This window comes from Macrobrachium nipponense, chromosome 32 (genome assembly GCF_015104395.2).
Source record: "Macrobrachium nipponense isolate FS-2020 chromosome 32, ASM1510439v2, whole genome shotgun sequence".
NCBI lineage: Eukaryota > Metazoa > Arthropoda > Malacostraca > Decapoda > Palaemonidae > Macrobrachium > Macrobrachium nipponense.
In genome coordinates, this window is record NC_061094.1 from 33,059,573 (window position 1) to 33,073,962 (window position 14,390).

Sequence of the window (14,390 nt, forward strand, 5' to 3'; positions counted from 1 at the left end):
ACTCGGGATCTCCCTGCGAACGAGAGACGAGCCGGAACCTGGCGTAGCGGCATCGCCGCTAGCACCAGGCGAGGAAGTACCAGAGCTAAACCGATATCCTATGGTCCCCGTCTATCTCTTCCTTACGGAAGGGGAGACGGGCCCCGCTCCCGAAGGAGCAGGAGGACCAGCAGAAGGACCCCCCCGTCCACGAGTGGGACGGGCCCTTAGAAGTTCCCGAAGGAGACTTTCTTAAGGAAGGGGGCAGCTTCTTCTTCTTCGGCTTAATGGGCCTTAGAAGTCGAAGGGGAAGACGGAGCAACGACGAAGATGACACCTTCCTCTTCTTCGTCAGCTCACGCAGGACAGTCGTCAGGTCCTCCATCCAGGCCGGAGTCGGGCCTATTGCCGAAGCAACACGACCCGACTGCACCTGTCCGGAAGGACCTGGGACTGGGGAAGACACACCATGGGCAGGACCAGCATGGACAGGCGACAGGAACAGCAAACCAGCTCAGGAGCGGCAGGAACAGCTGGCAGCGGTAAACACAGAAGGGACGGCCAAGCCAGTAGCGGGAACACATCAGCGACAGGTACGGCAGGCCCAGCCATCGCCTCGTAGAATCATCGGCAGCCAGCGTGGTACTGGCGGCCGGTCCAGGGGCGAGCTGCTGGAACAGCGGAAGTCTGGGGCAGGCAACACGAAGAAAACACAGGCGGCGGCGGCATACCCCTCCTCGGTACGGCGGCGACCGGCCCCCTAGAAGCGGCAGACGGCGTCACCGACACAGCATGGGGAGTGTAGACCAGCGGGGGGGAAGCAGCATAAGCGGCCGTGAAGTTGTAGTGGAGACCACTCAAGGTCACCGCCCCAGACTCGCTAGACTCTGCAGCAGATCGTGGATGCTAGGCACGCCCTGCAGCCGCAGTGGTTCCATACCTGTTCCAAGGTCGTCTCCCACGGCTGTAGCACCTGCGGTAGCACAGACAGATTAGTAAGAGGGGTTCCTCACGCACGGGGGGGGGGGGGAGACATGCCCCCACCCCGAACGGAAGGAAGACCCAAAAACAAAATACGAGGAAGCTGAGCGGGGGGGCAGGAAAGAAGACGAAGAATCGGATACCAAGGGAGTCGCGGGAGAGCTTTCGACGACTTCCTGGCAGACCTTCGCTTACCCTACCCCCGCACAGCAGTGAAAAGTAATATGAAAAATGAAACAGAATACGCACTTGCGATTCACTTCATAGAACTTAAAGAGGCAAAAATCAATTCCCGGTAAGAGCGGAAACTTGATCCATAATAATGATGCTATCATAAATATATATGAAAATGAACAATACTGCACTTGCTATTTTCACTTCACAGCAATAAATCGTAAGGATTAATTCCCGGGTAAGAGCGGAAACTTGATCCAAAATTAAATTTGATGCTAATCATAAAATATTCTGAAATTGAACATATACTGCACTTGTAATTTTCACTTTCACAGCAATAAATCGTAAGGATTAATTCCCGGGTAAGAGCGGAAATTGATCCAAAATTAAACATTTGATGCAATTAATAAATGAAAATGAAAAGAAAACTGCATTGCGAATCCACTTTCATTGCATTCTATTCATACAAAATAAGAGGCTCTTGCCGAGCGCAAACAAGCTCTCGGCAACGAACGCACAGGGCAAAAATATAATGAAAAAGAGTACTTACATCTTTCAATTACACACTTTCGCCCAAAATACATGACTCGGCGTGAGTGCGCCGCCCTCGGCACCGAGACATAATTCAAGGGGTTCAATTCATGAAAAGAGCGGAAATCGCCGTCTCTACGGCGATAGCTCCATGTTGATTCATAATTAAGTAATGAAAATGAAAACAGTGTACTTACAGTTTCATTTTCAAGTCAAACCAAACCATTAGTAGAAAACACAATATAAACAAAGCATACGACGATGAAGCGGGCAGAGAGCGATGACGAACACGTCCTTCACACCCGCGGCCGAAAGCAAAAGTGATTCTTCACCTCTCGGGCGCGCGGCGCGCGCACGATCGGACAAGCAATTACCTACCGTTCTCCCCTTGTTCGAAGCTTACGACCGTCCCAGCTGCCGCTAGTTACCTTCCTATTGTTAAAGGACCGAGGGTTTGTATTACGTATCGGAACAAAAACTGGTTCTACCAAAGTCAGAGGAAGACCACCATCCATGGTCAGTTTCCTGTAACGTGACTGATGTATGTACCTGGTGGTAATCCATCAAGTCTACTCTGATACAGAGTATGTTTTCACTTATCAAATCGGAGTTCTTATGTGCCCAAGCCAGTTCACTGCTTCTGATTCATCTGAAGATTACTCAGTGTGAAGTGACATTCCCATGCCCAATCACCAGTCCAATGTGTATCACCATACATGTACTTACAGAGACGTCCCTCTGTTCTGACCTCTCCACAAGATCATTGTCTACTGACATGACAGGATGCATTCTGGCTCCATTCTCGGTCGGTCAGTATAGTGGGAACAGTATTTGCCCGTCTGGCAGTGTCCAATAGAGTGGACAGGGCCTAAGAGAGAAATTCCTGTCAATATACAAAATATCCAACTTTGGGGAAATGCCTAACATAAAACGCTCATTAGACAGCAGTCACAGATGGATTAGATTACCTACATACAGAGTATTTCTCTACAGCAACCTGTAGCCCATGGGCATTTGCTATGCCTAGTTGTGCTACAGCCACATTAGTATTAGATTACGCCTACTATTCTCAACGTCAGGTTTATGTAAGGTCTATTATTATGCAACCTAAGTAGGCTTAGATAAGGCCTATTATCGCAACCACAGTAAGCTTACTCTTGACCTCATAGATTATGAAGCAAGCCGAGTATCATTATGATCCATCATTATGATCCAGCAGTGGTTATGCCTTTCCTATAACCATACAACACTAAATCTCTCTATTTTCTCTCTTTACTTCCACTTTCACAAACTTACTCTTTCCTTCTTACTGTTCCTCTTGAGCTGAGAAGTTTGATCCGATCAGGCAAGTAAAATCTAGTCTGACTATTAATTCTCTTGGTCAGTCAAACCTTTAATTTTTCACTACCAGTACTAATTAATCCTCAAATACTGAATGTCTTACATTAAACTAATACTACTCCTCTTTCCTTCACAATCTATCAAGTTATAAAATAACTTAGTGAAAGCATACTTATGTTATTTCTGTATTGTTTTTCTATCTCATTACGAGATTTGCATAAATTTTCTCACTGATATTCATGGCAAATGTATACCATAGTTACAAAGACACTTGTAGGATGTAGAAATTACACTTCTCGTCTGAAAATACAGCACCAAGTTTATCAAGGAGTGCTTTGCAAGCCGTAGTTTGATAGCTCGGACTAATGTGCACTCAAGTGTCTATTATATCTTTAAGATAACATTAGCCCATGACAAACGTCCTGTCAAAACGTTTTTTTGTCTAACCTGGGTGGTGTTATGTCATTAAAAAGTCAGAATCCCTGAATTTATTCAGATTTGATTTTTTCAAGGTGTTTTTCATTCTTGGCCTAATCATAAAACTTCTTTGGTCATAAGTTCATTATGGCTTTTTGGCCAAGAATATTACTTCACAGTTAAACATTAGTAAAAATAGTGATCATAGTGATGAAGATGCTCTTGCAATGTTAATTTTTAGAGCATAAATAGTAGAATTAATTATTAACATTGGTTACATTGTATGATTTATGGTCATTTTTAAAAAAGTAACAGTCTTAATGAATTTCTTATGTTGGCAATAATTAAACATCATCTAAAGTACATTTACCAACAGTTTTAAATGTGTTTTTCATAATTCTGATCTTAATACTGATGGTTTAGTTTGACTAACTCAACTGTGCCATCCCCCTTCCCCTACCCTACATCCATCAATATCAATGTGGCATCATGGCAAATACTAGTGAGAGGAATTTCATATTTTTATTTGTGGAAATGGTACTGTATCCCATTATATACCACTGACATATTTCACTACACTTCAAGTAAGTTAGGTAGGGGTGTCCTAGGGGGTAAATGCTCCCTAGCCAAGTAAGGAGCTGAAGTGTTAGGTTTAGTTTGAGGTAATGATAGGATACATCCCTTCATTTGACTAATATTTGTAACCCATACCCCAAAAATATCCCATAACTGTTGCACATAATGGAAGGGGGCAGGATGTGTTATTGGTTAACTAGGCATGTAATACAAAAAGTTAAAATCATCAAAATCATAAAAAAAAAAAAAATAGAAAACTATATTACCATGCTGAAATTGAAAAATTTAATAGTTTTACTAAAAAAAAAAAAAAAAAAAAAAAAAAAAAAAAAAAAAAAACACTTAGGCTAGACAACCATTTTCACACATGCAAGGCCAATGAGGATACACTGAACAACTGCCCTTAAACATTTTTCAATTGGAGTTCTTGATCATATAGCCTAAGCCTAGTAGCCTGGTTTGTAATTTGCCTTGGGTTACCAATACCATCAATATCATATTCTGTAACTTTCTTAGGGTTAGGCTACTTTGGGCTTTTGTCATAGATGTCTAGGCCTAGCCTAATCTGTTGTACCAAACATGGTAGTTAGGATAGGCTAGGCCTAAGCATGACAACAGAATTTTCACAACGGCTTGAAAATTTAGGCTAACATTAACCTAACCTATGCTATCCAGTTGACAGATTCTGGTTGGCCTGCTAAGCCTGCCCTAGGCTATAGATATCTTTTATTTACGAGGATATGTAACTAGAATGTAGGCCTAGCCTATTAGGTAGGTTACGGAAGAATGAAGGGAGGTACTATATATATCCCAGACTTTAGAATTGGCGAAATACAAGTCCGAGACAGGTCAAGTATCAACCAGGACATGGAACCCGTAGGCTACTATGAGTACGCCTAGGTACTCGATAACATACCTAAAACCAAAGAGCACTGAAATGAAGCCTAACCTGACGATTAGGTAACTTAAAAAATAAAAGGGTATACCTATTTCTACAGAAGCAGTCTGAACGGACTGCAAGGAACATAACCGCGGATATGACATCCACTAGGGATTGGGGAGTCCAATGTATTTCGCCGTGTTTAGTACTGGACCCTGGGGGGGTTAATTACAGTCTTCCAAATAAATATTACTCAAAATTCTTGTTCAGTAGGTAGGCTAAAACTGCATAGAAAAACCGCAACTGCCATAGTCTAGGCCGCCGCGGATAAGTACTCTAGATCTACCAATAAAAGTCTGATTTATGCTTATCGACGAATTAAAGCGTAAACTTTGGCCCGTACATAATAATTTGCCAGTGTTGCCCAACCCTAAATCCTCCTCCCAGAGGGGTGCAAGTCCCTTCAAAACAATCAACGAAACGGATTATTCGCCGCACCCGTGGGCGATTACGGCGAGGCTAAGGTGAACGAATATCTTCGAAATATTCCCATGGTGTAAGCCAAGGCACTGAAATCTCCATTTTGGGCAGAAATGGAAAAATATCAGGCGAGTTATATACTGAGAATCGAGGGTAGGCTACACTGACACGAAAGAGCTCCCTTCACTCGGGAACGAACACTGCTAAAACGCCCTCACTCACATCTTGGTCCTTCCCTTTGTTCTTAAAGACACCCATTCTGTTCTTGTATTGGTCGGCTTGTTGCTTCTCCATCGTCTTTAGTGTCTGGAATAGTGAATTTAACCTAAATAACGTCCGGTGTCCTGGAAGGCAGAAGACAGACACCACCACCGCGTGACGTCACACTACCACGTTTGTCAACTGCGCTCCTATTGGGGGAGAGGTACCAAGGTCCTTTATTAAATTTCTAATAATTGAGACTTGATGAATTATCATTATCCTGAAACGGTATAATACAAACATAAATTATTCCCGCCATTCTTTTTTCGCGCGATGTTTGGAAATGTAATCGGTTTTTGGCGAATCCGTCTGACATTTGCAATTGGACAGATTTGTTTACAACTCTCATGACCAATGAGAGAACGATTAACATTCCGATTGGGAAACTCTGGAAGATCACCTTTCATCATTCTAATGACTAACTATACCCAGTTTTTTTATATGAATACTTCGTGACTCGTTCAACAAAAGCTATATATAATAACAATACAAATTCGCCGCGTACACTCAGTGGTGAAATCGATATCGGACGAGGTAAACTGTAAAAACAAAATGTTTCAAAAACTAAAGATTTTATCAGACTAGCTCTCTTTATATTCTAATTTGTAAATTATGGGTTCTGGTAATTATACTAGACAATAAGTTTAAATATATAAATTATTCTCTTTAATGTCAATACTTTAAGACTTAGAGATGTAGTAAATAAATAGATCTGACATTAATAGATATGAAAACAAATATAGATAGGCGTGTTACCTGCGCGATAACCATTATTTTTTTATCTTAATGGGAATTGTTGTGCAAGAACATGCTGGAATATTGAATAAGAAATAGCGCGAGCTCTCAAAATTAAATATATGGAAGTGATGTCTTTGTAATGATGTGTATTGTGACAGAAATTCATTTTTCGAGATATATTGCAAGTTCATATTGTTTAGCATTTGAAACGTCAACCTGTTTCAAATACGCCATGAAAAATTAGAAAGATAATTTAAATAATAACTTACAGTGGGTATCAAGCTATCCGCATATCAATTTAGCGTTAACTGAGTTTATCCTTGTTACTTGTACAGTACTTGCACGATAACGTTATCTCACGGTAAGTGCAATGGAATGATCATTACCTGCTGTGTTGTTTTTACGAGATCCAGGCATTGAACTTGGGTTTTGATTTTAGAATTCACTCCATCTTCAATCATAACTATAAGCTCCCCTGTATATGTCTGTCAATATTCTTACAATACAACATTTCAATGGAAGTGTAGAACTTCACTGGTTTATCCTGTAAACATTAAGGTCTTCCTGTTTTATGGTGATAATCCATGACGGAAATCAGTAGTGTAATTCTTGCTTTGATGAATAAAGAATAGATTTAGTAGATAAAGGTAATAAGTAACCTAACTGGTCCAGCTAAATTAGGCTCAGCTAGAATTAAACAGGAAGATGTTAAACGACTAAAAGTTAGCCGCATACGCGTTTCTACAACCATATCCACTGCATTCAAGGAGGTAAGGGAGGAGACCCGTCAGAGAGAGAGACACACACACACACACATACACACAGAGAGAATTATTAAACAAGAGCAGCAGAATCTGCATTCGGGAAGAGAAATGAAACCAGCTTATTAAAAGAATTGGCTTGCCGAGGCTTTTTTTCTTCTCACTACCTCGATTTTGGTATCTAAAATAACCTGTCTTAGGCGAAATATAACTGTTAAATAAGAATAAATATCTGTGACATATGTTCGTGAATCACTTGAGAATTTGGGCCTTGGATGAAAAAAAAAAAACTATCGATTTTCATTTACTGTTTCAACACTGACTTGAAAATAACTATAACAGCTGTAGCCTTTACTTTGATGGAAAATAATAAGCAATACTGTTTACCTAGCCTCGGCCTAATGTTGATCATCGGTCTAAAAATACATCATGGCAGTTGGTGTTTACGGGTCCTTGTGGCGTCGTAAGAGTGTGTTTACCAATTCAATCGATGCCTTAATACAGTCTCGTAACGTTCCTGCTGATAATCTTCTTTTGACCAATACTACTCTTTTGTCTACATCTTGCGAGTTTGGTCATCAGTCATGAGTGATTTCACGCAAATATTGGGATGCTGACCTATAGACTGTTGCTGGTGCTGACAAGCAAGCATTGGTACATTTCTCAAGAAATAAGTCAAAACCTTTCTCATTTCCTTGACACGTGAATGTAAACATTCAGACAAAAAAACCTATTGTATTAAGAACCAACCTCGGATGTTTTTTTTCAGTATGCTAACTATAGGTGTAGCTAAGTCTTACCTGGTGAAACTTTATTCAAAGGACAATACATTTTTACCATTAACATTGTGATAATGTGCTATCTAATTAACTTTCTATTCTTCCAACAAGTGGTTACCTCACAGTCGCTCGAGATGATTCGCATTTTGGAAAAAATTACGTCAGTGTTTAAATTGATTTCCGTCAGCAAATCTTTCCCAAAAATGGTGTTAGCTCGAGAAGCTTAGTAAATGAACACAACCATGCAGGAAGTTCCATTCATTATTTTCAATAGGCCTAGAGCAATAATTCTAGTAACGCACTAGAAAATGGCAGAAATTGGTATAAAAGTATAGTGTTCTTCCAAATTCATTGAAATGAAGCTATAAGAGTATTATATCTGAGTATGAGGAAAGTTTAGATATGAGAGTGAAAGCTTCAGGTGCTTGACTATTTCGGACAGCAAGGAAAGGTGGCTGGGGGCACACGTGATAGGAATGGAAAAAGTAGCATTCTATTGTCCACTCTTGGGACGCTTAAAACTAGGTCTAGTCATTTTTCTAACTCCTTCCTTCTATCCCGACAGTTAACTTTAATCTTAACTTGAACTACGTATCAAACTATACAATATTAGAAGAAAATGAAAATATAAAGCCAACATGTGTTCTGTAATAAAAAAGAAAGAAGGAAAAAAAGGAAGAAATGTCATTCGTTCCATCACACCAAGCCTTATTGAAAATTTCAAAACGAAATTATTAGATTTTCTATAAAGCTGAGGCATACCGTTGAGCAAATCTCTCTCTCTCTCTCTCTCTCTCTCTCTCTCTCCTCTCTATATATATATATATATATATATATATATATATATATATATATATATATATATGTAATAGTGTGGCACAGTGTCGTTATTCCCAAAAGACAATAACTTAATAATACTTAAGAAAAGGGCACGAAAACGGTTAATACGGAAGAAAAGAGAAAAAGGGAGATAAGATAATGATTTTTTCTTAGCGAAGGGATTTTGTTACTCCAAACATTAGGCTTTTAGCCATTAGACATCTGGTTTTCATCTCCCCCCAAAAAGCCTCTGTCCGTACCAGCGATTAGTGACCAACAAGAGATTATGGTCGATGAGGGATATCGCCCAGGCATATTCGAGAAATTGGAAACTACTCTCATTAGCGCTATGACTAATCGGCGTTCCTTTCGTGAACAGGTCAGAGAGAGCCATCTGGCATACGTTAAAAAGGAATTCTATGACCCGTTGTTAGAAAGAGGGAAGTACCAAATTCTTAAAAGCTCCACCCCCCAAAGGTAGGCCTCTAGTATCGACGAATCAAAAGCCATGAGTGTTGGTCATAAGACAGCCCAAAAGAAGTATCAACGAATGACCTATGAGGTTACCAAGGGATACGCCCCTAAGAAGCCAGGACATGAAGAAGGAGGCGTATACAAATTCAAAGCCTACGAATTACTGTAGAAGACCTGACAGGAAGGCGGTCTTGTATGAAGTTAGTAGCCACTAAGACACAAAAAGTCTTTCAGAAAATGCCACACCCAGTCAGAATCCCAAAATTCAAAGGCGGGGCTAAGGAGATTTCAACTGAACAAAAAAGGCGAGACGAGAGAGAGCAGACAGAAAAGGAAGCAGAGAAAAAGGGGGAACAGAGAAGCCAAGAGAGAGAACAACCGGGGAGCCTGAGGGGAGAACTGCAGTGGCATGGCCGTGAAACAGAGAAAGACAGAAGAATCCCCAGAAGAAGAACAGGTGCAAAAGTGTGGTGTGCGAAGCAATCAAAGACAGTGAAAGTGACTACAATACTCAGTAAAATTCCCTCGTGCCTATAGACTCGTAATTGCAACAAGTGCCAATTAATTTTATCAGTCCAAGAGCCAGTAACTCAGAAGGTGGAAAAACCTTGTAAGAACCCCTAACGAAGAATAAACGTGTAATTTGTATGAATATATCAATTTCATTTCTCATCCAAAAGTAGAACCCTTTTAACGAATTCCAGATTAAGAACATTGAGCAAGACAAGAAGAATTTATATAAGCCTAATTCCCCAAAGTACAGCCTCCACGGCACACGTTACCTTAGATCTGTGCAAAGAAAGTAAGTACCGTCACAGAATTATTGGTGGCAGAGCGGGGGTGGGGATACGATGAGATAAAGATTGATATAGTGACCAAGATTAACTGATGTCGAGCGGTAAGGATAGGAAGAGACAAAAGAGACAGCAAAGAAATGGTGATTAGCGACGTGATACGAATACACGAATGACAGTTAAAGACAGCGGCCGCGAAACAGAATCAAAAGTTTAGTGTCGGCATAAGAGATTTCAATCCATTCACGCCACTCGAAAAAAGAAAGTTCTCCCAAAGACAGTTACCAGTGCTTCCCCAAATACAAAGACAAGTTACCGAGTCGTAACAATAAAAGCACTCCAAAAAAGCCACCCACACATTTGCGAAGAAAAACTCCACTCCGAAGAACAGTGAAAGAACTTCCACTAGAAGAACAAGATATCGAAAGCGTAAAGAATATATCAAGAGGAAAGAAAACATAATCCCGAAAACGCAACAGTCAACGCAATCGAGAGAGAGAGAGAGAAGTCCCCTTCCCGCAGACGTAACAACGCATCATTCAACGCGCTGGTAGGCGAACGCAAGCTGTCAGACGTAAACCCGGGAGTCGAAGACGACGAAAGAAGTTAAGTCCAAATAAATGTCCCCACACTTACATAACATTAAACTCTATTAAAAGTAAATTACGCGATTAACATTTCAGTTAGACAATTTCTGGTATTTCAAGATTAAAAGATTTTCACTGAACTTTTTTTTTTGGCAACAAAACCTTACGATATTTCTTATTTTACTAATTATAACTAATCAGCTACTAAGACCTTTTCCCGAACATTTGTATTTACTAACCAATAACTCTAAATTTTAATTTTAATTTTGATTGTTGCCATTTTATTGTTTATTTTTTGTGATTTGGTTGTTTTGTGATTTCTTATACTTTGATTTTTTTTTGTTTTAGTATTTGCTTTTTACTTGTTACGTTCGAGTGAACGTTTTTACTTGTTTTTATTTTGGTTTGTTTAGGATAACAAGGGTAATTCACGGGAGGTCTCTCGTTAGCGTACACTTTATGGTCAGTTCAGTATCGTTTTACCAGTAATGTTAAGAGGGTTTTGTTGTTGTCTAAGAACCGCTTACAGGTAACGTAAGACTTTGAGAATATTTCTGGGGAAAATTATTTTATTTTTTTTGGTGATCGAATACTTAAGAAAAAACAATTATTGTCATTATCATTATTTTCTTTTTGGGATATTACTGTCATGACTTTGATACTTTTAATGATACTCAGTACTTGAGAAAATTTCCATTAACGAGTCGATGGTCAAAGAGAGACCGACTCCTTATCAGAACGTAAGAACGCCTGTGCTCACGAGAAGTCAAACAAGGAAATTAACCATGCCGGAAGGTACACAGTCCGCGAATTCGAACGCAGCAGTAATGGGAACACATAAGGACATGTGATTAATCACATAGCTAAATTTTTGCGGAAGAAAGGATGGTCAGTTAGCTTGTAACTTAGAAAACTGGATAGAGCAAGTGGAGACACGCCTAGATAGCATTACGGGGACAGATAGAGAAAAAGCTTATTGAAGCCAAGAGTTATCTTTGATTTGGAAGCCGGAGGAGACTTAGAACGATACGTCCACTCCGAGACTTACCGAGATCTTAAGAATTGGGAAGAATTGAAACGGTATTTTAGGAAGGTTATTCCATAGTTGGTGAAAGGGAAAGGGATCCAGTTACTAGCTTGGCAAGGATAGTGCGTCAGTAAGTTAGACGAAAGACGTTATCGGAGAGTTTAGCTCTCAGTTGTATAACAATATGAATGAATGGGGTAACTTCATGGAATCCACAGGTTGGATAGAGGTAGAAGGAGGCAAGCAAAAAATGCTAATGAGTCATGTTAAAAAAATATTTAGACTAGCAATAATGATTGGAAGCCTGCCAACGGAAGTTATTGCAAGGATGACTCGTAAGTGGGAGACATCCGATGATGTAGCAGAGATTGAAGAGGAGGAAACAAAAATCCTAGGCAGAAGACCTGAAGGGAATCCTATATACAGACCTTTAGTCGCTATGGGACAAAAGGAAAGAGGTCCAAATAGATCTAGGACACCATCTAGAAATCAGAATAAGATGCCAGGTAAATCTTCTCAAGGAGGATTTTCGACAGTCACGTGTTATAACTGTCAGAAGAGAGGACATTATGCCAGTGACTGCCGAGGGATGGCCTTCTGTCCTTTCCATAAGAGAATAGGACATAGTGCTCGAGAATGCAGAAATAAATTTGTTTCAGCTCCTAGAGGTAGACGTCAGTCGAGAGGCAGAAGTAGAAACAATAGTCAATCTCCCCCAGTTAGAGGAAATAGGGATTCCGTCCCAAATAGATATGCTAATCAAACAGCAAGCATAGGTTATCAACCAGTTCAGTCAATGTCAGACGACGCAATGGGAAATTTTCTGCTTACTGGTACAATGGATCTTCCTCTATAACAGAGAGAACGTCCGGAATTGAAGGCTAAGCCCAGCTACACAGGTTAGCAAAGTTGATGTAGGGAATGAATATAATTATAGACCATTATTTCCACACATGTCGGTCTAGAGAAACCTATTTGTTACATTCTTTGATACAGGTAGTCCTAAGAATATAATGTCAAGAAAAGGTGTATCGATTGTATTTTTCTCACTTAAGTTTGAACCCAGCAGTAGATTGTAGAATCACAGACGTCCAGGGTAATGATATCCACGTAATTGGACAGTTAGATTTTCCGTTTAGGCTAGGAAGAATTGCTCTAAGAGAAAATGTTCTGGTAGCCAGAGATATACAATTAGCTTTTGCTCATTTGCTGATAGGTTATCCAACTATGGCTAGACAAGGGATAAGCATTGATGCCCCTAGAGAACAACTAGTGATTAACAACGGTCGTGAGATTTCTAGAATACCAATATGCAAGTTAATTAAAAAGAACCCAGACTCAAGAGAATCCCACACTGAAAGGTATTCTTAAAGAAGGATAAGACAGAGGGAAGATATCCAGAATGCATCACGAGTTCACAACAGATCATTAACCTCTTAGGAATCAAATCAATGCACTTATTTAAAGTTAGAGAGGGAATTAAGACTTAAACCCAGGAGAAAGTACGTGGGTAGAATGTTACAGTAACCCCAATTTTTGAAGGGAAGGAAATTCTCACGCTTACTGAAAAGTCGCAAGTAAACGGAATACATTATTCTTCTAGTTTACATGAAGTCAGACATGGCAAAAATAGCGTTACAGATTACGAATAACAGAGGAGGAAAGGTTAAGTTTAACACCAGGTACAGAGATAGGCCTAGCAGAAGTATACTCCATACCTATCCGAGTTGTAGAAAGGGAAACGGTAGCCGCGATCCGTAAAGGAAATGAAAAATTATGCTCAGGACATAAAACTGAGAAGAGCTAAAATAGGATCTCATTTAAGGACATTAAGGAAAACCATGTTAGAGAGGAATCATAGACTTACTGTGCGAATTATAATGATATAGTCGCTCTAGACGGCGACACCTTGGGAAATACACGCGAAATAACGCACAAGATAGACATTCCATCAAACACCAAGCCAATTACATACCAGCTTACAGAGTATGCACATCCCAGAAGGAGATCATTGAAAGAGAAGTACAAAGAATGAATAGGCAAGGAATAATAGAACCATCTAAATCACCCCATTGGTCTTTTCCACTTTTGCTAGTTCCTAAAAGGGGACAAAACTTATAGAATAGTTGTGGATTTCAGAAAATTGAACCAAATTACTGAAAATGATCCTTATCCAAGCCGTCAATGCGAGATCTAATCGCCACTATAGGGTCCAGAGATACTTCACAACAAGATTTATTGCAGGGATTCTTGCAAATCCCTCTAGACGAAGAAAGCAAACCTTTTGACTGCTTTTTCAACTAGTAACGGCAGATACCAGTATGTAAGAATGCCCTTTGGTCTAAAGTCAAGCCGGTAACTTTTGTAAGATTAATGGATAAAATTTTGGGCGATTTACTAGGCAAAGACGTACACTGTTACATAGATGATTTGGTAATAGCAACAGACACTATAGAGGAACACATAGACTTAGTCAGAGAAGTCCTAAAGAGATTAAGAAAAGCCAACCTGAAGCTTAAATTAAAGAAGTGTAACTTCCTTAAAAGGAAAATAGACTACCTTGGTCATACACTAAGTGAAAAGGGCGTAGAAGTAAACGACATAAAGATAAAGTCAATCAAGGAATATCCTACACCTCAGTGCAAGAAGGACGTAAAGTCATTCTTAGTTTAGCAGGATTTTACCGCAAGTTCATAGGGAGCTTTGCAGTCATATCAGCTCCACTAACTGAACTTTTAAAGGAACACGTATCATTTGTATGGAACAGACGAGCAGCAAGAAGCATTTGATG

General features: G+C 39.9%; 1 protein-coding gene across 1 annotated transcript in view; it reads right to left on the reverse strand.

Moving 5' to 3' along the window:
• The window catches only part of LOC135207329 (importin subunit alpha-4-like), a 67,828-nt gene extending 61,907 nt beyond the window's left edge, over positions 1-5,921 (reverse strand). The window contains exon 1 of the mRNA XM_064239031.1: positions 5,582-5,921. Within this exon, the coding sequence (XP_064095101.1) occupies positions 5,582-5,653 (72 nt within the window). The 5' untranslated portion in view covers positions 5,654-5,921. The remainder of the gene's footprint in view (positions 1-5,581) is intronic.
• Positions 5,922-14,390: the final 8,469 nt, after the last annotated feature.